Here is a 23,944-nt window from a genome sequence, read left to right as displayed (position 1 = left end):
ACCCGACATACCATATAAAATACAGTGGTGATTATTTACAATAGTCATGTCTTTGGTGTGCTTTGCAATATGATTAATCATTCTAAACTAATTTGATTTTAAATATGGAAGTGATTTGTAAGTTTTCTTCACTATCTCTTCAGCCTATGATGTTTATCCTGGCATTGTACAAGGGGCATATTTCTAACCAGCCTTTGCTTTGTGCATGCATCCGTTTGTTAAGGCAGCACTTGTGGTTGTGCCTTCAGCTTCAATATACTTTGGGGACATACAAAACAGAATGGTCAAAACTTTTGTTCTTCAGTTGTAGACAACCTTTGTAGTTTCATTAGAGAAATCTGTGGGCTAAGGTTCTGCTTCCTCCTGGCAATATGATTGTGTTAGCACCCATTTCTCTCAAATGCTCAGACTAGCTTGTCTTGGTGACTGGAAACAGGGTTCTTCTGAAATTTCAGGGATTTGTTGATGTCTTTTCTAAAATATTTCAAAACTGGAGGATGGAGGGCATCTAATTAATGCCCCTTAAAAAGGTCAGGTCTGCTGCAAGGCCTTGGATATGCAAGACTGCACTGGATTCTGTGCTGTCATCCATGTGTGTTTAATGTTCAGCCAGAGCCCAGAAGAGCATTAGCAAGAGAGTGCAAGCTGAGGTCATGAATATGCTGAGGGTGACCAGAGCCAAAGCATTTGGTAGTTATATCCATCACCAATTCCTCTGAAGCCTTCAGCAACCAGTCTCTATATACTTGAGAGTATAAAGGAAGGGATAGTCTACAACAGTCATTCTCAAAGTATAAGGCAGAATTGGTTACAAAATTAACTGACAACCGTTAAGGTATGTATAACGCATCCTGTCTGCTCTCATTGTCTGTGTTTTGGATAGTAAGTTGAGAATCATCCACCTCCACCTATAGTCAATGTAGACAGCATGAAGTTTCACCACTTATGCTGATTACTCTGACCCACTGGAAGAAATTGTTGCTTTGCTTCCCTATTATGTCTGCTCCCTCCCATCGTCTGCTCCTTCTGCCTCTGTGAATCTGATCTTTCTTTCTAACTGTCAGGTAAACTACCTGTTTCAGTTCTCCTTCATTTAAGCATTTGGAGCTTATTTCAGTGATCCAGCACTATCTTAAGACCATATGTGGCTACACAGAACCTCTCAAGTCTTGAGACTGATATAAGTGGCACTGCTCCCTGACCTGTCATTAGCAACTATGAACATAGCCTTTTCACTGGTGGCACCTAGGAAGAGCTGCAAACCTATTTTTCAGTGGGCGGTGAAAACATTTTTTTTTTATTCATAAAGGCTTTTATTACTGTTTTTATTTTAAATAGTCCATTTAAAAAACTTAGTCTAATGATGGCATCTTATCTTCCCCCATGTGGTCACAGAGAATTAAATCAATATTAGTAAAGGTAAAGGTACCCCTGCCCGTACGGGCCAGTCGTGTCTGACTCTAGGGTTGTGCGCCCATCTCACTTAAGAGGCCGGGGGCCAGCGCTGTCCGGAGACACTTCTGGGTCACGTGGCCAGCGTGACGAAGCTGCTCTGGCGAGCCAGCACCAGCGCAACACACGGAACGCCATTTACCTTCCCGCTATAAAGCGGTACCTATTTATCTACTTGCACTTAGGAGTGCTTTCGAACTGCTAGGTGGGCAGGAGCTGGGACCAAAAGACCGGAGCTCACCCCGCCGCAGGGATTCGAACCGCCGACCATACGATTGGCAAGTCCTAGGCACTGAGGTTTTACCCACAGTGCCACCCGCATCCCCTAAATCAATATTAGACGCCTGCTTTCATTCTGAACTAATCTTTGATGTATTAGATCCGTTTAATTTAAGGCAAGAATCCCAAAACATGAAGCCCAGGCATCTGCTGCAGAAGGTATGTACATTTCCATCTCTCTAGCCCCTGGATTTGTTGAGGAGGCCCCTGGATTAGGTTAGGAGGCAGAATGTGGAACTTTCCCCCATATTATAACCAAGGGGAGAGAGGTAGCGAAGTCCTCCCTCAGTTAAATAATTTTGCTACTTGCGACATTGCACCCCCTGGGACCAGAGGCCTATTTGACAACCGGTGTTTTTGTTATGTGATAGCTACACTAGACCAAACACAGTGTAAGAAAAGAAATAGTGCTGAATGCTGAATGTGATTGATGAAACAAATGCTTAGGATACTGGTGTGTTTGTTCATTCATTTATTTGTTTAACTTAACAGTTTTTACAACATCAAAGTATCTTTAAGTTACAAGTTAAAAATGCAAAGTTGCCATAAAATAGCTAGAAGCAGTAAATCAACACACAGTACTAAAATTGTTCATCCTCCAACAATCAATATTTTAAAATATCAGGGCATTATATACTGGAAACAACTCTATAACAAGTCTGGATATGTATTCTCATAGGAGATTGTAAAATTTCAGCATGCTTTCAGTTCACTACAATTAGTGATTTATGGAGGCACACGGCGCAGGAATTTGTGCTGGGAATCACAACTGGTCTGTTGCTCAAATCCCTTCCCGCTCCCTCCTTTCAAGAAGGATGAAAGAAAAACAGATGGAACTATTTTTGTAATCAAGGGATGTATGTGATCACAGAGCTGTCATATATGTTAATTGTTCCATTACCAATTGCATGTTCTTCCTTATTGCCTTATTTACTAATACACAGCTGCTTGGGAGAAAGTCTCATTGCTCAAAGTAGGACTTTCCGCTGACTGCGAAGCTCTGAAGATGTCTTTGAAAATTACATTTAAATACATAGGGCTTTTTTCCTGCCTAAGAAAAGGTGCTCAGAGTGGCTTACAACAGAATACTAAAAGCATAAAAAAGAGTCATTAATAGTCATTAGAAAATCATATAGGGGCAGCAGGTGAGCAGACTACAAAAGTTAAAGCAACAAAAATCAAGGAAGGGAATCAAATTTTGTGTATACAGTGGTACCTCGGGTTACATATGCTTCAGGTTACAGACTCCGCTAACCCAGAAATAGTACCTCGGGTTAAGAACTTTGCTTCAGGATGAGAACAGAAATTGTGCTCCAGCGGCACAGCAGCAGCAGGAGGCCCCATTAGCTAAAGTGGTACTTCAGGTTAAAAACAGTTTCAGGTTAAGAAAGGACCTCGGAATGAATTTAGTACTTAACCCGAGGTACCACTGTAGAGTATCGTATTTTTCGCTGTATAGGACGCACCTAGTTTGGTGGGGAGGAAAACAAGAAAAAAAAAATATTTTGAATCCCAGAAGCCAGAACAGCAAGAGGGACCTGGCTTCTGGGATAACCCGCCAAGCCTCTTCAGAGCAGCGGGATTAAGGCTCCCCCTGCCTGAAGAGGCTGCATGCGGCTAAGGCAGAAGCCAGGGCACCCGCGTGGCTGAAGGGGCACTACACAGTTCTCCGTCTCTGCGCAGCGCCTCTCCTGCGAAGGAGAGGCGCGGCGCAGAGAGGGAGAACTGTGCAACACCCCTTCAAGCGAAGCTGGAGAAGGAACAGAAGGAGACCCTTCTGTTCCTCCTCCGGCTTCCAGGCAGGCGCGGGACCTTGTGCTGCACTCCAAAGACTTCGGGTTCCTTTGGCTGAAGCCAGGAGAGTCTTGCTCTCCCGGCTTCAGCCAAAGGAACCCGAAGCCTTCGGAGCGCAGCGCGAGGTTCTACTGCACTCCAAAGGCTTCCGGTGACTATCCCTGAAGCCTGGAGAGCGAGAGGGGTTGGTGCGCACCGACCCCTCTCGCTCTCCAGGCTTCAGCAAAAGCAACGCGGAGCCTCCGGAGCGCTCCCTCTACGCTTCGGAGGCTTTGTGTTGCTATCGCTGAAGCCAAGGACCCTGCATTCGCTCCATAGGACGCACACACATTTCCCCTTAATTTTTGGAGGGGTAAAAGTGCGTCCTATAGAGAGAAAAATATGGTATTTGGATGTTTCACCTGTTATTGTAGTTGATGGTTTCATTATTCTTGGTTAAGAATGCAGGAGAAAGTAGTGCTATCCAATAAGCCTGGGCAATGTATCGATACATCGCCCAGGACCAGTATGAGGGGCAGACCGTGATGGCAGCTTCACGTGGCGCTATATTGCAGGTGAAACTGCCACCGCTTGACTCCCTCCAGTGGGCTCTGGTAGCCGAGGGATTCAGGTGTGGCAGCAGTTCCACCAGCAATATACCACTGAGTGAAGCCGCCATCCCATTCTGCCCTCATACTGGCACAGAGGGAGAAACAAGCTGCATTGGCGAGGCACCAATACAGCTTGTTCCTCCCTCCTCTTTTTTAAACTGCTTGGCTGAGGAGCACACTGCTGCCCTTGCCTCAGCCAAGCAGTTTTCTGGAGCCTCCAACCTGCCACTGGTTCGCATCAGCCAGAGAAGCATCAGCGCTCCCTCAGCTGGGGGCAAGAGGCTTCACACACACCCTTTGGCTGAACAGCCCTGATGCTTCTCCTACTCATGTGCAAGCCTCAGCGATTTCACCCCAACATCTCATAGTACTGTGGTAGGAAGCAGGGTTTTGAACATCATGATTTATCGCCAGATCAACGATGTTTGCCCGGCGATACATTGCAATACTGAAAACCTGACATCACCCAGTCCTTCCTTGTCCAGCACCACAAATTATGTTTTATGTCATCCTATTTTTTGAGTCAAAAGCATATTCTAGTGAAGCCTTCTCCAAGCTGGTGCCCCCTAGGTTAGGTGTTCTGGACTACAATTCCCATTAGCCCCCCAGAGCCTGGCCTGCTATCACTCAACTTCTTGTCCACTAGAAGAATCCAAACCCTGGAAGGGCTAATGTACTGACTGGGGTGAATTCTAGTCCTAAGGATCCACAAGATTTTAATTTTATTTATTTCAAGCATTTGTACCCTGCTTTTCCACAGTCTTCCAAACAAACAAAAAGCACAGTGGGAAAAACACTAAAGCGCTAAGCAAAACTTTTTTTTATTTACCAATCCAGCTGTTGAAAAGGAACTGGGCGGTGACTCTCAAAGAAGGTAGAAATAAAGTGAGATTTTCATATGAAGCTTAGAGCTTCAGTGAAAAGTACCGTGTTTTTCGCTCTATAGGACGCACCGGACCATAGGAGGGGGAGAACGGGGGGGGGGTTTTCTTGTTCTCCCCCTCTAAAACAAGGTGCGTTCAAGGTGCATTCACCCAAAGCCTCCGGGGCTGGCGGGGGGAAGCGCAAAGGCCGTGTGCATCCTTGCCGCTGCCCCCCGAGCTCCCCCCCCCCCCAGCCTCAAAGACCAAATCGGGGAGCAGTGCGAAGGCGGCAAGCCGCCTTCCCGCTGCCCCCCCAAGCTTGTAGGGCTGGCGGTGGGGGGAAGCGCTGCTCTCCAAAGGCTTCCCGCTGCACTCCAAAGGCTTCAGGCTTCAGGGACAGCCTTTGGAGCCCCCGCAGGGCAGCAGGGTGAAGGCACCCCGCTACCCTGCAGAGGCTTTGCGCAGCTAACCCCAAGCTAGAAGAGAGAGACAGAGCGCTTCGCATCACTCCGTCTCCCTGTTCTGGCTTTGGGCTTAGCCGCACAGCCTGCATTCGCTCTATAGGACGCACACACATTTCCCCTTAATTTTTGGAGGGGGAAAAGTGCATCCTATAGAGCGAAAAATACAGTATTACTCCTCAAGGCATTACATTCAGTTCAACATGTTGTGATGTGGGAAAGTCTTTGATTTCTCAATAGGTGTGAGGGGAACCCTACCATTCTTAAATCTGTCATTAGCAAGAAAGTGGAAGGAGAGGAGTATCCTCTTCAGTGGGGTAACAGAATGGAACATTCTGCTCAACATGTGAGCTTCACCTACTAACAAGGTCAGAGTTGATAGGTTGAGTCATTCCAGACTTTCCTGCCATTTGGAGCCAAACATGATAGTTAAGACTCCCACCCATGTTGATAGTCTCCATTATCACTGGAAATTTAATTAACTTGAGCTAATACAAACTTGGTAAAGACAGGTAAATAATGCAAGAAAGAAAGAATTGTCTGAAGAAACAATGTCTGTGCTTAATCATAGAATGAAATACATTTTTACAACAAACTTGGCTTATGATGCAGTCAGACTGATTAGAAAAAGGCTCCTATAGAGTTCATCCTTTTTTATTGCACCACCCATACTGAACACATAATTCTTAGGAAAGTACAGTGTGATTAATAGGAAAGTTGATAAACATTCCAAGCTGATAAAAAGGATGTCACTATTCCTGATATTTTTGCTTTTCTTTTTTTAAAAATAAAAATGGTGTATATATTAATTTGTAGCTTGGGCTGCATCCAGACTTAGTCATGCTTAAAGTAGACACATTGCAAATCAATTAGGTTAGTGATGACTTCAATGTGAATGTCTTTTATCATCTACTATGTTAATATACAACAATAAAAAATGGGTTTGGTTTTGTACTATGGCTGCTTATTGGGCAAAAAACAGGGAAAGTATCAAAATAAAAAGTATAAAATGGTAAACTACCCACATTATTATTTTGACGGAAACTTCCCGGAAAAAATAATTTAATTGAGTATCTCTAAGGCAACATCTCTGCTAATGCTTATTAACATTAGCCGATTATCTTTTTCATTGCTAGGAATATGTTTTCCCCCCGCAAACCCACTTATTTGTAAAATCATGCTCTTTTTACATGTGGAAATTAACAGTTTCATTATATCTAAGGTAAAAATATGCAAATTGTTTACTGCTTCTTATTATAAGATTTTTCCTATGTTTGTTTATTTTCCCATCAAAAAGCAGGTTACAAAACATTTAAGTTAGCCTGGCCAACAAAATGAGTGCTTATCTTTTTTTCTTAACAGGATGTCACACGTGCTCCATTTTGAAGATAAAACCAGAAAAGTGAAAGATGCAAGCGTGCAAGATGAAGACACTTTTGAAATTTATGATCCTCGGAACCCAGTTAATAAGAGACGAAGGGAAGAAAGCAAAAAGATTCTGAGAGAGAAAAAGGCAAGGAGATGAAATGAATGTAAAGTTTTCCAGAGCCAGCTTGGAAAATGACTGCACAAATGTTCTGGCTCTGTAGTAGCTGGTGTCCCAAAATATATCACTTACAAGGTGTGAAAAGGAATCTGGTGTCTAATTTGGAAACAGTGCTATCTGCTTTGTTTTGTGAATTCTGATGTTAAAAAAAAAAAGGCTTCCTGAAATCATTCTTAGCAATTATTGTGAATAAATAATTCCTTTTCCATTCTCTGTTTCTGTTTATGTAGTTGCATTCTTAAAGTAGAGGGTTCTGCATTTGCAATCTCTCTAGAATACCAAAAAGTATCTTTTCGGAATATGGAACGAAAGGTTTTGCCAGTACTAAATGGGGATAATGTTGTTATCGCTCCCTCTAATAGCAAACTCAGGTGGTGAGTGCCAACAGAATCAGAGCCAAAACAGGGCCACTGAGAAAGGGGAGGGGGCAATGGCATGCTGAGGGGAACTCTGAAGTTTGAAGAAATACAACAAATATTTAAATAAAAAGGTGAAAACCATAATCTACCCTCAGCCCCAGAAAAGGCCCAATGAGAATTGGCCATGCTCTGCAGCTGCAGATGGTTGAGACTCAGTTGTAAAGGACAAAGACTTACTCGACTTACTTGAGCTTCTATTGGCTTCTTGTATCCGGAATAGGGGCATGGCTGGCTGGAACCCAGAACGGAAGCATTCCTGTTTGGAATACAAGGCAACAGTTTATCAAACACTTTTAATATTCATAATGCTTCAAATCTTTGAGAAAAATATTTTCACCACATAAAATATACATAACAGAATTAGCAGCATTCTCTCTCTCTCTCTCTCTCTCTCTCTCTCTCTCTCTCTCTCTCTCACACACACACACACACACACACACACACACACACACAAAACAATAAATGTACCAATTATTATTTAAATAGTTTCCAATAATACTTATGGTCAAATATTCTCTTGACTCTTATTATACCAATACATGACAAAGCTGCTATACTTTTTCAATATACTTTTACTATAGATACAAGTTTCCATATTGTTACCATCCAGTTTTCAATTGTAAGTCTAAACATATTTTCTCCAGTAATACCATACCATTAGCATCTGGTTGTTAGCAAATTCATTACCAATTTCATGTCCACTAGGAAAACTAGATTATTGACATATCTAAATAGTATAATTAATGAGCTTATCGGAAAACCATACCATGTTATAAGTTTGATCTCATTTATTATAGTCCACCAAAATGTCATTATTTTGGAGCAGGACCAAAAATTATGAAGCATTCCATGTTCCACATTTCCGAACATATATTAGCTGCACCACAATATGTGACAATGCATGCAGGTGTTAAATAACAGCAAAATATTAAATTATAAAACCTTCTTTTCAGATTTGTGCACATCGTCCATTGTGGAATATGTGGACAAATTCATTTTCATACTTCTTGCAGAATGTTTTGTCTCCCCTCTTTATCCTAGTTTTTCTCATCATAGCCAAGCTCATAATAATACGATCAATTTTTCCCCAAAAGTTTTTGTTTGTGTTGTTTTACCATTAGGTTTCCACATTCTGCTTTCATGAATGCTTGTTACAATCTTGATTTATGTTTGTTCTTGAACACTTTTCAGGTCAGCCATCCTGTGTTCTTAATCACACTGACAAGAGTGCCCTATATACGTTTGCCTGTTAATGTTCTTCTGAAATAATTTGTCAGTTCGGGCAGGACTGTACTTGGCAAACCTTTAACCAACCTGCTGCCCTGCAGATGTTTTGGTCTACAACTCCCATCACTCAGCCAGCATTAACCATTCATCTAGCAGAGAGCCACCCCACAAGGCCCTCTCCTTCAAACAGCACAGAGGGATATTATCACTTTCTCCTGCCTAGGAATAAACGTTCCCAACATCATCAGGCACTACCCCCTACTCCCGTTTCAGATATGTTTACATGCCTAGAAACCAACAGTAACATGCACTAAGCAAAATATTTCTATGCGTAATACTCCAGTAAGCACGCAGTGGATATACAGTGATGTGCAACATGACCATAACCAGTATGTTACAAGAGCCCTTGTGCTTTCTTTCCCCTCTTCATTTTTAATGGGGCTTTTACAGGAAAGCAATTTGGTGGATTGGGCCCAACATAAATCACGCATGCATGAAGTCCAATAGTCTTTATTAAGATGCATCAACCAAGGTCATTTTAAAAGCTGAAGTGCAACTTCACTGGTGTTGTTTTTAGAATGAGTTCAACAAGGTATAGTCTTTTATCAAGCCACGATAACTACGTTTCTTGATAGGGTCTGACGTGTGATGTACATAAAACTGGCTCATCATGTTAATAGGGTTCCAAGTGGTGTGGTTCAGTTTAGTGCCGAATATTGTTTAAATGTGCTATGTAATCTCTCTAAGATAACAAGAAAGAGAAATGGAGGTGTGAAGAGAGTCCTTGTAAGAGGTTGTCACTGTCCCCATTTCAAAGGAGTTAACAGAAGATGCATTTTTCAATTATTATTATTTCGCAATTAGTTAAAACTAATGTTCTAATTTAGTGTTTAGAAATAACAGTTAAAAACAACTTGCCCTCCACAAGCACCCTTCTTGTGTACTTTCCTCTTTGTAGATAGAAAATAAAATTTCACCAATTATCCTAAAGACCTCAATATCCATTGTTGTATTTATGAGCTATGGCCAGAAACAATTTCTTACAAGTAACAATGAATGATGTGGCAGTCCGATGACATATGATGCTACTATACACCGTCAAGATTATTGGTCCATCTAGGTCTGCACTAACTGGATGTGTCTCTCCAGAGTTTCAGAAAGGGGTTTTTCCCAGCCCTACCCAGAGGCATCAGGGATTGAAACTGGGAGCTTCTGCACCAAAGCAGATGTGCAACCACTAAGTTACAGCCCTTCCCTGACACTGTCATCATCATTACATTGTCATTCACCAGCAAATATAAAATTCACTATTATAAACAGTTTTTTTAAACAAAAATACAGGAATAGGGTGGGGTCTTGCAGGTATTCCAGGTACATATGCAGGGCAGTTGAGTTCTGCTTACTACCAGGCAGGTATGATAAGACTTGATAAAATATGGGGATCATTGCTCACAAGATGCAGCACACGCACCATGTGAATGGCAATGCCCATCGACTTTGGGAGGGCTTGACCCCCTCAAATATTTTATTGAGGGGGCCAAAGGGACCTCAGCCCCTAGGAGTTGGCTCCTATGTTACCAGGAAACAGTCACCTTCCCCCCTCCTAAAAGTGTGTGTGTTTAAACTAAGATTGTGGGAAGCTTGTAAGGGCTCCACTGGGCCAAAAAAACCTCATTAAAATTTTTTATTATTATTATTATTATTATTATTATTATTATTATTATTATTATTATCATCTTATTCATACCACGCCCTTCCCGCTTTAAAAACCGGGCTCAGGGTGGCTAACAGCAAATATAAAACATTGATTAAAATGTGACTTTAAAACAGCATAAAATACAACATAAAATGCAGCATCAATATCAATAAAATTCAAAAATTCAGGGGTCATGGGGGGGGGTGGGAACCCGGTCAGTAGACATCAAACGATCACCAGGGCTAACTGGCCAAGTTGGTCCTACTAGGGCCACAAGGAGACCAGGGAAGAATGTAAATGTGGGGTCCCAGAAGGGGTTTCTTCATAGAAGAGCAAAGGGGGAAAGGGAATAGAGGATCAGGCTAATTCAAATTGAGGCCAGGCAGAATAGCTGTGTCTTACAGGCCCTGCGGAAGGAGATGAAGTCCTGCAGGGCCCTAGTCTCATGGGACAGAGAATTCCACCAGGTCGGAGCCATCACTGAAAAAGCTCTGGCCCTGGTGGAGGATACTTTGGCTTCCTTAGGGCCTGGGACCTTTAAGCTATTATTATTCATGGACCTTAGGGTCCTCTGCGGGACATACCGCTTTGTCAACTGTCATACTGCAGACAACTTCACATCTTGCAATGAGTAGAAGAAGGAAGAGAAGAGATGCCTTTCTATCATTTCAGCAGCAGACCCACTTATAAAAAACATGGACAGCCCTAGTTGACATCGACCAGCCTTTACTAAAACCTGTCTCATATCTCCCTAAACAAAGGTCATGTGCACTGAAGGAAAGGAAGGAGTTCATAAATTGACCGTGCTGGTCTATAAAGAAGTCTAGTAAACATCACATTTATCAGAACCAAGATCTTCATGGGCAGCACACAGCCCAAAATGGAAACAACTGCTGCCTGAACAGCAGATAAAAAAGCCTGTAGCATAATTTTGTATATTTTCACTTATTGGAAGGGTAATTTCTATACTGTATTCAGGAGAACCTGGCATAGATTCATGGTATCTATGTCTGAATATAAGGAATCTGTGAAAGTGCCTGAATAGAATTGTTTGAATTCTGAGAAGCATCTATGGGAGAGGGTTCGCCAAAAGGTGATTTTCTCCCACCCCCTACAGGAAAAGCTGCTCCAAATGGTTAGGAGACTCTCTTCAATGATGTGGGCACAGGTATCTCAGCACCCCAATTGCACAGTCTGCCCCCATTCAGGAGGGTCCCCTGAGGGTTTTTCAGGTGCTCTCAGGGAAAGGAGAAGGTGGGTAAGTCAACTCCAATAGTACTTCCCAGGATCCAGGTCTATATAACTAATTGCCTTTTAAAAAAAATTTTAAACCACCCTGCATTTCTATTATACTACAGGTATGGCTGGGTGCCTTGGGTTTTTGTTGTTATTAAAAGTCAAGATTATATCTTAATCCCCTTCAATTTGACTTTCTCCCTCTTAAATCCATGCCCCCCCTCCCCCAGGGGAAAAAGGAAAGATAAAGGAAGTAATTACATTAGCTGTACCTCTGAACTGTATGGCTCAGCCTTCACAGTTAATTAAACTGGAACAAACTTTCAAGTTTTACTCTTCAAGGAAGTTGCCGTGCATCCTGCTTTTGCAATTCTCTTGCTCCTAACTTTGTTGACCGGCTTGGGCATATCGGAATTAAAGCACTACTTTTTTCTTCTGTAACATCCTCCCCACCAAATGGGAAACTGCAAGCTGTGGACCAACGAATTCTGTCTAGTGATTGATGTGTTTTTGTATAGTGACTATACAAAACTCCCAGGATGATGGGAAGTGCAGTCCAAAGCATCTGGCGGGCACCAGCCTGGGAAAGGCTGCACTAAACAAGCAGCATACAGAACAGGTGTTCTTCCTCTTGCTTGCCTACTGATCAGGGTCACTATCCAGTGAAAAGTTCTGTTGCTGTGCTCTTGCACAGACCTCACTGCTTTCAATGGGGCTTGCCTGCTGGGGCATTTATTTGCCCATTCAGTTAGCTTTATCATGGGTTTTGTTTTTGTTGATTTATTTTGATTAAGCTAACTGGAACCATGCCAATTATTGTATATTCATTTCAGAGTGTGTGAAAACTTGCACTCCATCTTCTGATAAAGAAGGTTTACTTTGCCCACAGATATATATTTTTTAATCAGTTAACATGAATCATTTAAAATAAATATAAGCTAAAAATACAATTACACAGTATTGGAAAACAGCAAGTTAACTTTAGATAAGGATAGAATATGGAATCAAGCCCTTATGGATAAACTAACAAAGCATCTTAGAGTGCTTAGGAACACAAAGATCCAAGACAATTTTGAAACTGTATGGTACATAGAATCATAGAATTGTAGAGTTTGAAGGGACCCCAAGGGTTATCTATTCCAACCGCCTGCAATGCAGGAATCTCAGCCAAAGCATCCATGACAGATGGCCATCCAACCTTTGCTTAAAAACCTCCAGGGAAGGAGGTTTATTCAGTACACCCGAAAGGACAGTGTTGTCCCCTCACCACCTGTTAAGACAGAGAGTAGAAGATCCTTAACTGCTATAATAAACTAAACTATTGTACTAATGTTTGCAGTATTTAAATTGTATATGCATGTAATGTTTCTTGGGGGGGTGCATAGTATATGAGGGTTATTTGTTATATGTATTTTTTGAGACTGGGAAAATAAATAAATTGTAAAAAGAGTCTTTAATTTTATCACCACACCACACCACCTGCCATTTTTGTTAGTTAAAGCTGCCCCCGTGCTATATGTATGCCTGCACCAAGACTGAAATTCTTTCCCTTTGATGCTGAACAATTGTTCGTCTTTATTGCAGAAGGATTGTAAATCATTCCTTTTTTTTCCTTCAAATGGCTTCGGGGGTCTCTCTTTAGATGGTTTATTATGTTGACTGACTGACTCATACTTTTTGTTTTTATTATTTTGCCTTGTGTTTCCTGATTAAATTTATACATTTTTTGTTTAATTCTCTCTCCTGGTACTGAACACTGCTTTGAACTAGTATTGAAAATAATAATATGTAAATCCTTAAAATAAATAAATAATATTTGGAAATTGTTACAACCTTTTTCTGGACCATACCTCGAAACTTTAAAGCAAGGAAAGTTCACAGATCATGTCTATCCACAAGATGAATGTCACTGTCGTCTCATTATTCTGGCAAATTTGATAAAGGTAGCTGAAGTGTAGTACCTTAAAGTTTATTGTGGGCATAGTACATTGACTTTTTATTTGAAATGAAGACACTTAATTCTCAATTGTGACCTGGACCAACTTCTTATGTAAGGAAGCAATGCTGAGAGTTAATAAGCCCAGAATGGACATGTCTCATAGAATCAGAGAGTTGGAAGGGACCCACCCCAAGGATCATCTATTCTAGTCCAACCACCTGCAATGCAGGTGTTATAAGAAAAAAAATTGCTCCTTTTCCCTTATGGGGTACCCAAGAGCCTGTATGTAGGTTCTCTATTGGTAGGAGAAAATTATTATTATTATTAATAATAATAAATAAATAATAATAATAATTTTTATTCATATCCCACTCTCCCCAGCCAGAGGTCTGCCAGAGAATATTGAGAAACAAAGCAGCTAGATTCCACCTAAAAAGCAGAAGATTCCACCTAAACATTAGGAAGAACTTCCTGACAGTAAGAGCTGTTCAACAGTGGAATTTGCTGCTAAGGAGTGTGGTGGAGTCTCCTTCTTTGGAGGTCTTTAAGCAGAGGCTTGACAACCATATGTCAGGAGTGCTCTGATGGTGTTTCCTGCTTGGCAGGGGGTTGGACTCGATGGCCCTTGTGGTCTCTTCCAACTCTATGATTCTATGATTCTATGATTCTATGAGTAAGCCTGATATTTATTTAACAGTTGCAACAGGATGCTCACACCTCCACGCAGGAGGGAGGAGGAACCCAAAACAAAGGTGCCACCCTGTAGCTGAAGACCACCCCCCAATACATCATACATACATCACAGAAGAGGCGGTCTTCAGCAGAAACCTGTCTGGCAGGAAACCTGTTAATGGGTTTACCTGGAGAGCCTGGCCATTCTTTTGTGATGATAAATACTTAATTCCTGAGTCCAGGTCACAGGCTCACCCTATTCATACACAGATACACCCTTAAGACAGGATTTGTGAGCAAAGAGACAATTGGGGGGGGGGGTTCCTATTTCCTTCCTCCTTGCAGAGAATAATTTGAGATCAATTTGGGAGAGTCAAAATGGTTTCAGGACTGTTTGCCTGGTACATTTATGAACATTTATTTCATATCTTAGACCTTATAATTCTCATTAACACAGGGATATGCAGCTGTCCCTTATGGGGATCAAACCTGCAACCTCAATGCTGTCAGCACCATGTTCTAACCAACTGAGCTACCAAGTTATGTGTTACCACTGAGCCAAACTCATCTTCACATGGGATGCTAAGAAGCAGTAGCATGTATCATCAGAAGAGTATGGTAAACACCATGAGAGTTGGGCCAAATATTCACCAACGGAATTTTTCAAGATAAAAAGTGAGGGGAGGTTTGTAGAGCCCAAAACGTTTCCCAAATATTTGACTTTCCTTTCTCAAGTTTCTCCCCCCTCCCATTTGCCACAATGGTAGTGTCCCCTCTCTGCTCCAGATGCCTTCTTTCCCCTTGACTGATCCCAGCCATTTAAGGAACAAGTAAAGCTGACTTCACTATATAACCAATCAGAGCTGACAACTTCACAATGTCACAAGCCAATTTAGGGAGACAACAGACGGTTCAGGCTTGCAGCCCACCTGCCCAAACTAACAGGAAGTGACGCTGTAACTAGATTTTGGTGAGTAGTCTGTGGGAACCATGTTATAAGAACACAAATCTTCCTAGTTTAAGCCACTGTTCTGTTTCCATCTGGATACCTTGGGAAGTTTTCAACTGGGTCATAAAAGCGTAGCCATCCCCTGTTGTTCACTTGGATCAAGTAAAGGGGCTCACATACACACGGGTTTACATACAGAACACACTGTGCAATCTGTGGCATTTCTGATTGAGGTCTAGCTGGTAACATGTTTGCTTAAGATCCTGGAGAGATGGTGCCTGTGAGAGTGGACAGATGCATGGCAGGGTAAGGTAGTGTTGCCATACGTCCGGAATTTCCTGGACATAGCCGGTATTTGGCCCTTGTAAACAGCATCCGGGTGAGAATCGGTCAAATGTCCTGGAAAATCCAAATGTATGGCAGCCCATGTCAGAAGTGTAGATTTTGGTGAATTTCATTTTAAAAATAGCTCAGAAACTCAACAACTTTGGGCAAAACTAAAAACCCTACAACTTTTGTGTCTGGATTTTCATTTTTTTAAATATGGCAACCCTAGGGTAAAGTAGTTCCTTCTATCCACTGGAAAACTACACCCTATGAAGATTACCTTGTTCAGACTAACAAATACACGTACAGAATTTCAGATGGTGGCACTCAGCACCAAAATTTTTAACGTTCCAGAGAAGCACAGCTCAAGGGACCTGGCATCCTGCCCGATTCCTTACTAAGTGTGGAATGAGCTATTCCAAAAAGCAGTCTAACAGAAGCACAGTTAAAGGGATTCTTCTATTACATCTGACAAATAAATATTGTTTATTGGGACTTCGGGTATAATGTACATTTACTGCATCAGTTTTAGGATCACACTAGAAGCCTAAAATGTGGTCTGTAATTATGGCCAGAATAGTTGGGTACAAGATGAAAAAATAAAATAGAGAAGTTTGTGGGCTAAATTCTCGGTACGCTTATAGAAAGAAAGATGTTTTTCCAGACAGCTTGGCAATCCACTGCTGTTCTGGAACGGGAGGGAGGAAGAGCAAGACTTTTAAATTTCTGCTTCCTTTTACCATTCATAATGTATATTGGTGCTACTTACTACTGTCTGAATCACCAGAAATATGTTATAGTCTGGCAGGAAAGTTGCACGCCCCAAGACTTAAGTGATAAAAATGATTGCCCATTGTCTCTCCTCTGCTCAGTGGCCCTGGATTTTGGCAGCATGCTAGAATATTTGTGACCTTTGAAACGAGTCTGACAATCCTGTAGTAAAAATTCTCATTATCTTAATATACTGCAGGTTTTTGAGGGAGAAAATAAAAAGTAGAAGCTCCAGACAATTTGGCACCAAATGAATAAAGAATAATGTGAAAGTCATGGTTTGCTTTACTGAGGGACCTCCGTGATAAGCAATTTGAAAAGGAAATCATCTTTATAGCCAGAATCACTATCTATCTTGCCTCAACTTTCCAGACAGTTGTTTCTTAGGAGACTAGTGTAACAGCCATCACTCTTGCTGTCATGCTGCAGCATTCTCTTGTGTCTGAAATATTCTCTGTTCAAAGGTGCCAGCAGGCTGCCCTCTGAGGACTGATGGACTCCAATGCCCATTAGCCCTAGCCAGCGTTGCCAACAGCAATAAAGGGAGCTATAGTCTTGTCACCGGGTTGATGAAGGCTAATCTATACATTCCAAATGGCATACATACGTATTCATCAGTAGCGTGCCGTCAGTGGACTAGGAGGACTAGGCTAGTCTCCTACATGTTCCCTTAGTTCCTCCTTTCCAAAGCTCAGGAAGGTAAGCTTCTGCTTGGCTTAGGGTGGGAGACATGAAGCTCACACACCAACGTGCCCCCCCCCCAAATCGCCCTTGCAAGCTGGCACCTAGGGCCCTACCTATTCCCCTATGAAAAATTTCACCACACACCACTGGTATTCACTTACACACATGCAATCTGAAGAATGTGATGCTCAAGGTTCATATTTCTCAGGGTAAGGATGGGATTGAGTTCCAGAAAATGGGATGAATGCCTGGCATGGAATCACTTGACTTCTTGTACACAGTCCAAATCCTGGAAGGGTTAATGTACTCACTGGGGCTGATGGGAGTTATCGTAGAAAACATCTGGAAGGCACCAGGTTGGGGAAGACTGAGTGTGCCATGAATCTTTGTTATCCTCCCATCTTGAGATATATTTTTTTGCCCCCCTCCTACTTAGCATCAGGGTGCAATTGATATAAAAGTGGTAGTGTGTGGATAAATTGAGTTGGCTTAGAGGTCTTCAGGTGTTCACAATATGCAAGAGTCCAGTACAGTGAGTGTTACCTCAGGTTACAGACACTTCAGGTTACATACGCTTCAGGTTATAGACTCTGCTAACCCAGAAATAGTACCTCGTGTTAAGAACTTTGCTTCAGGATGAGAACAGAAATTGCACGGCGGTGGCACAGCGGCAGCAGGAGGCCCCATTAGCTAAATTGATACCTCAGGTTAAGAACAGTTTCCGGTTAAGAACGAACCTCCAGAATGAATTAAGTTCTTAACCCAAGGTACCACTGTAGTTTCTGCCCTTTCAAGTTCGTTGTTTTTCCTTCATGCAACATACAATGCACAACCATGCAATTCCAATCCAGTTTGATGACACTGACTAGATCCAGACTAGTAGTTTAGCTTCACCAAAGTGGCATGTACCTTCAGAACATAAAGGGGTAAAGGGGATCCCTGACCATTAGGTCCAGTCATGACCAAGTCTGGGGTTGCGGCGCTCATCTCGCTTTATTGGCCGAGGGAGCCGGCGTACAGCTTCCGGGTCATGTGGCCAGCATGACTAAGCCGCTTCTGGCAAACCAGAGCAGCGCACGGAAACGCCATTTACCTTCCCCGCTGGAGCGGTACCTATTTATCTACTTGCACTTTGATGTGCTTTCGAACTGCTAGGTTGGCAGGAGCAGGGACCGAGCAACGGGAGCTCACCCCATCGCAGGGATTCGAACCGCCAACCTTCGGATTGGCAAGTCCTAGGCTCTGTGGTTTAACCCACAGCGCCACCCACGTCCCTTCTTTCAGAACATACCAGAAGGCATAAAGGAATGCATTCACCTAGGGGTGCCCTGCAGGCGTTGTTGGACTCCAAGTCCCATCATCCCTTATTGTTGACCATGTTTGCTGGGGCTAATGAGACAACATGTGGAGAGCAACAAATTGGCTACCCTTGACCTCGTTTCTTCCCCCATGCCTACGTGTGTATATTCCTGCACATACATAAACACACACAGTATTCACCAGTCAAAAATGCATTATTGTACATGACTGAAAGGGATAAACCAGCTATCCAGTGTCAGTTTATTTATATACTCCCTTGCTGAGAAAATGTTACAGCAAAGAAAAAGTCCCCTTCAAACCAAAGACCATGTTCCCTGACCTGAGCCTATGGTGTGTGTTTTTTAATGCTTCTTTAACTTTCTTATCACTGTGTAGAAAGTTAAACTAACCAGGAACATCTGCAGAGTGCTTCATTTTAAATTTACAGTACAGAACTATGCAACTGGCATATGTATATCTTAAATGAGGTGCCACTGACTAAACTATTTTCTGGGAAAGGAAAAAAAGGAAATGACATGGGAATTTTTTGCAGGGACAGCCATACCTGCCACTCGGAACAGTGGGAACGAGAAAAATTTAAGTATGGGATTCCACTACATTTGGCCATAAGTTTGGTTTTTCTCTTCTCTCTGTCACCCTATTAAATATATATATAGTATGTATGCCTTGGACTAGATCAGGGGTCTGCAACCTTTAAGACAAAAAGAGCCACTTGGACCCGTTTCCGAAGGAAAAAAAAAAATGGGAGCCGCAAAACAAGCCAAATGTAAATAACCACACATTCTTCCCCTTCCCCCATTCTCTCTCTTTTCCCTGAGTCTATTTCAGATAGCAAAGAGGGGTATGGTACCTCTCATATCCATTTTTTGCAAAGCACCATGTGCATAGAGGGCATTATACAAATTAATACATAGAAAAGTGTCTGTCCCTCCCTGCAGTTCAACTCCCTCTCTTTTTGCTAACAGCACATATCCATTCCTTCTGCTGGTGCAACTTTCTCATCATGGGTGAAAGGAAGGTGAGAGGGAAGAGATATGAATATTTATGTGTGTATATGTATACATACATACACCTGCACAATTACAGGTTTGAAGCCAACTTAAAATAAAAAGAGCTGGTAAGCAAAGGAATCTGTGGTGCTTCCCATGGGATCCGGGGACATGTCAGCTAATACTCTTCCCTTTCTTCTTCATTTGCTTGTCTCTGCAGCAAATCTCGAGGGGGAAGGGAGAAGGGCAGGAATTGCATAGGCATGAGAGAACGGGGGAAATCCCGCATGCAGGATTTTGGTGCCTAACAGCCCCCCCTCCCTCTGCAATTTCTCTCGTGCTCCCCCGCCTCTCCTGCTGGCTACCTCTGGACCCCCTCCTTGTCACTGACGTAATTCACCCCTTCCTCCCTGACAGGGAGGGCAGGCCCATTTTGTGGTTCACCTCAGGTGCTCTCCCTCAACTCGGCGGCCACTCAGAAGCAAGGCACAGAAAAGGATCCCAAAGCACCACCGCCACCCCTCTCTCACACACACACAAAAACCCCGCCATTTCCCTCGAGCGCGAGTGCGCTCTCTCTCCCTTGCCTCAGGTGCCTCGCGTGCGGGGCTGAGGAGAGCATGGCCTGGGAGAGTGTTCCCCCTCACTGCCGCCGCCCGTCCTACCCCGGGGGAAGCTATGAGCCATGAAGCCGCCTGGCAGAACTTCCCTCCGGCGGCAGCAGCAGCAGCAGCTGCAGCCCTTCTCCGCCATTTCCCTCGAGCGCGCGCGCTCTCTCTCTCCCTTGCCTCAGGTGCCTCGCGCGCGGGGCTGAGGAGAGCATGGCCTGGGAGAGTGTTCCCCCTCACTGCCGCCGCCCGTCCTACCCCGAGGGAAGCTATGAGCCATGAAGCCGCCTGGCAGAACTTCCCTCTGGCGGCGGCAGCAGCAGCAGCCCTTCTCCGCCATTTCCCTCGAGCGCGCGCGCGCTCTCTCTCCCTTGCCTCAGGTGCCTCGCGCGCGGGGCTGAGGAGAGCATGGCCTGGGAGAGCGTTCCCCCTCACTGCCGCCGCCGCCCATCCTATCCCGGGGGAAGCTATGAGCCATGAAGCCGCCTGGCAGAACTTCCCTCCGGCGGCAGAAGCAGCAGCAGCCCTTCTCCGGCTCGGCTGCCCAGCTCCATCCCCCTCCTCTTTCTGGCGCTTCTGCTTTTCTGCTCAGGGTCCCCGAGGATCTGCGGAGCCGCGGCAAAGGTGTAAAAGAGCTGCATGCGGCTCCGGAGCCGCGGGTTGCCGACCCCTGGACTAGATGAATGGTTAGAGGACCCAGCTGGGGAACTGCCAAGGGAAGATGGCTCAGAATCCGGAGATTGGTGGTGGGACAACAGCATAGCTGTCAACTTACAGATTTGAAAATAAGGGACCAGCAGCCTTGAAAATAAGAGACCAGCAGCCTTGAAAATAAGGGACCAGCAGCCAAAATAAGGGACCTGCAGCCTCACCTGTTCCAGGCACTCCAGTCTTCCTGTCCTCCTGCAGTCTGGCCAAACTCATGCTGGGTAGCTTCGAGAACACTATCCAACCAACTTTGTAACCAGAGGTTCAACTGAATAGAATCTGAATCACATGCACCACAAGGCCTATGCAGCCTCAACTTAAGATGGCTCCCCGGCCTGGCTTTGCACTGCAAAGTTTGCAGCAGCACGTGCAACAAAATGGCGTCCAGCATTCAAAAACCCCCTCAGCTTGCATTAACTAGCCACACACAAGGTATGCAAGCTCCACCCCCCAGTCGTTCTTAGACTTCTTATTGGGTGAGCAACACAGCCAAGCAACACAGTTGGAGCCTTGGACATCATTTAAGGGACATTTAAGGGACATCCATCAATAAGGGACAGCAGTGGGACATGGCACTGGAATAAGGGACACTTGACAGCTATGCAACAGGGAGTGGTCAGAGGGGAAAGTGGGAGAGGAGGAGGTGGAGGTGGAAGCTGAAGAGGAAACAGTGCTTAGGGAGCAGGGAAAGCCTGTGACAGAGAGAAGTTGAGAATCAGAGGCAGGAACCTCCAGTCTTGGAAACTGCTTCAACCTGAGTTGCTGTGCTCATTTGGCCTGACACTCCTATACAGATGATCCTGTTTTGCTAATGAAGAGTTAACTTCAGGTTGCTCGGTGTGAATGACTGCTGGCTTGCTCCTGAAAATGTACCATTTCACAACCCCAGAAAAGGCTCTACTCCTTGACTAACTGGGTACTCCTATACACGTCTGCTCATAAGTATGCAAATGTCTCATAATAAACAAAATTTTGTATAGAGTGTTGACTAATATACACATTTTTGTAAGCCCCCCCCCCAATATAAGGCATTTTAATGTTCACTAATATATGAATTTTTATGCACACTTTACCTTACTACATGCAGTTGTGTACACATTATTAGGCTGAGGAACTGCATTGCAAAATTTAGAAAAATGTGAGTTTTAGAATTGCCGTGTTTCAATTCGCATGTTGCTTCAGAAAGTGCAAATTTTTGAAGTCTGTCTTTAAATGTGAACCGAATCAAATTTATTCCCTATGCCTAGCTAGGTTTAATATAGTCACTTGCTTTAATACCCCACTGTCCATAAGGAGGCATAGGTGGAGAAAAGGGGCAAATGTAAAAGAGCCAGCCCTAATACTCAGCCCACTTTTATTCACAGTTTATTAGTTATCCACAGCAACCAGGGATTGCACATTGGAGGCGCACATCCCCATTCACAACATCTACTCATTCAAGCACGTCAACAAAACTCAGATGAGTCTTGCACTGCACCCAGGTGCACAGCTGTGTTGAGAGCGTTTGTAGAAAGCTGCTTACACATGTAAGCAAAAGCATCTGAATCTCTCTTGCTGGACCGGAGCAAGTAAATCTTCTCTTTCTATTCACAAATGCAAGTTTTCATGGAAATATATCATTTTGTTCTTCACAAAATAGAATGGATCTTGCCAAAACCACTAATCAAAAACTGACTTAATAACATGCAAGGAATTCTAAAATCAAGAGAAAATGGCCTATCAATCAGTAATATACAATGAAGCAAAAACATTGATGAACGATCCAATGCAGATGTTAGAAAATGTACACTGGAATTTGCCAGGCAGCTAGGAATTACCATCAATCAATACAATCATTTATTTAACAAAATTCATATACTGCCTAACTGTAATTAAAACCTCTAAGAGGTTATAAACAATCTAAAATGTAACCTAGTAGGAAAGCTGGACATGGGTCCTTCTATTTTTCATGCTCATGTGGTAAGTGCTCTTGCTTATGGGGTCAAAATGTTACCACCCATCTACAAGACAGCAGTGCCATCAGGCTTAGGGGTATCCCAAGACTTACAGAAGAACAACAGATCTTTAGGGTAGAATAGGGTTGGGATGCAGGTGGCGCTGTGGTCTAAACCACAGAGCCTTGGGCTTGCCGATCGGAAGGTCAGTGGTTCGAATCCCTGCGACGGGGTGAGCTCCCATTGTTCAGTCCCAGCTCCTGCCAACCTAACAGTTCGAAAGCACGTCAAGTGCAAGTAGATAAATAGGTACTGCTCCGGTGGGAAGGTAAATAGCGTTCCGTGCGCTGCTCTGGTTCACCAGAAGCGGCTTAGTCATGCTGGCCACATGACCCAGAAAAACTGTCTGCGGACAAACGTCAGCTCCCTCAGCCAGTTAAGCAAGATGAGCACCACAACCCCAGAGTCGTTCGCAACTGGACTTACCGGTAACCGTCAGGGGTCCTTTACCTTTACCTTTTTTAGGGTTGGTCAATAGCTCAATAACATCAGGGTCTGCTCAGTGAGTGGCAATGCTTGCTGACTTTGGGGTGGGGGGCAGAAAACCAGGGTAGAGAGAAGATGGAATGAAATGGCAAGAATCCTGAGCAGAAGCTCTCCAAACATTTTGCTGCAAGCCCCATTTGTGTGATTCAACAGGACATTTGCAGATGAACTGGGAAGAGCTACAGCTCAATTGTGGAGTACATGCTTTACAAGCAAACAGCCCAGAGTTCAATCCTTGGTATGTCCAGGGTGGATCTGCATCCACAATACAGATCAAGATGGCTCACTGGTCTGACTCAGTAGAAAGCAACTTCCTCTGTTCCTATGATTGTGACCCTCGTCTAAGCCACAGAGTTCTCTTGAGATCTGTACAGAAAACAGATCTGCATTCTTTATTTTCAGCCCCTGTCCAAGCTGACACAAATAAAGTGAACATAAATATACTGTTAAAAGAGGTCAGTGCTGTTTTCCCTAATGAAAACAGGGACATGTGCCTTGCTGAAATGGTACCAGACCAGTAGCTAGATATGTTCACAGCCATCAAAGATGCACTCACAAACCACCTAATAGGGTTGCTTTTTCAAAGAATTAGTCATCAGATGAAAGTACTTAGCATATAAAAGAATGAGCAGCACTATGTCCTTAAATAATCTGGAAAAACCTCAGTTCAGACAGACATCGCAATCAACAAATAGCTAAAATATTACATATATGAAAAACTTCTTAAAAGCTTCATCCTGCCCTGCCCACCAGTTTAAGTTTGCAGTTTTCACTTCTGAAAAGTTCATTTTTTTCCTGCTCAACATGGTGATGCTGAATAGGTGCTCTCTAATCTTAAAACACTGGAAGGTGGAAAATAGATGAAGATGGTTCTTCTCTGTGAACTGATCAACCAAAAGAATAAAGGTGCACCCCTGGGAGAGCTTTTGCTCAC

The 23,944-nt window shown here is 43.4% G+C and overlaps 1 protein-coding gene and 1 long non-coding RNA gene across 5 annotated transcripts in view; one reads left to right on the top strand and one right to left on the bottom strand.

The window, feature by feature from the left end:
- Positions 1 to 7,198, top strand: part of CWC27 (CWC27 spliceosome associated cyclophilin) — a 113,862-nt gene extending 106,664 nt beyond the window's left edge. For 2 of the 3 annotated variants that reach the window (XM_083465361.1, XM_083465362.1), the window contains one exon: positions 6,802 to 7,198. In XM_083465361.1, coding sequence (XP_083321487.1) covers positions 6,802 to 6,964 — 163 coding nt within the window. In that variant the 3' untranslated portion in view covers positions 6,965 to 7,198. The remainder of the gene's footprint in view (positions 1 to 6,801) is intronic. The other variant, XR_014517071.1, reaches the window with a different exon arrangement.
- Positions 1 to 23,944, bottom strand: part of LOC310688744 — a 42,617-nt gene that overhangs the window by 2,892 nt on the left and 15,781 nt on the right. For both annotated transcript variants that reach the window (XR_014517127.1, XR_014517128.1), the window contains exon 3: positions 7,582 to 7,660. This is a non-coding gene — a long non-coding RNA (uncharacterized lncRNA). The remainder of the gene's footprint in view (positions 1 to 7,581; positions 7,661 to 23,944) is intronic.

This window comes from Podarcis liolepis (assembly GCF_965112155.1).
Source record: "Podarcis liolepis genome assembly, chromosome: 11".
Classification (NCBI taxonomy): Eukaryota; Metazoa; Chordata; class Lepidosauria; order Squamata; family Lacertidae; genus Podarcis; species Podarcis liolepis.
This window is presented reverse-complemented; position numbering and strand designations above follow the sequence as displayed.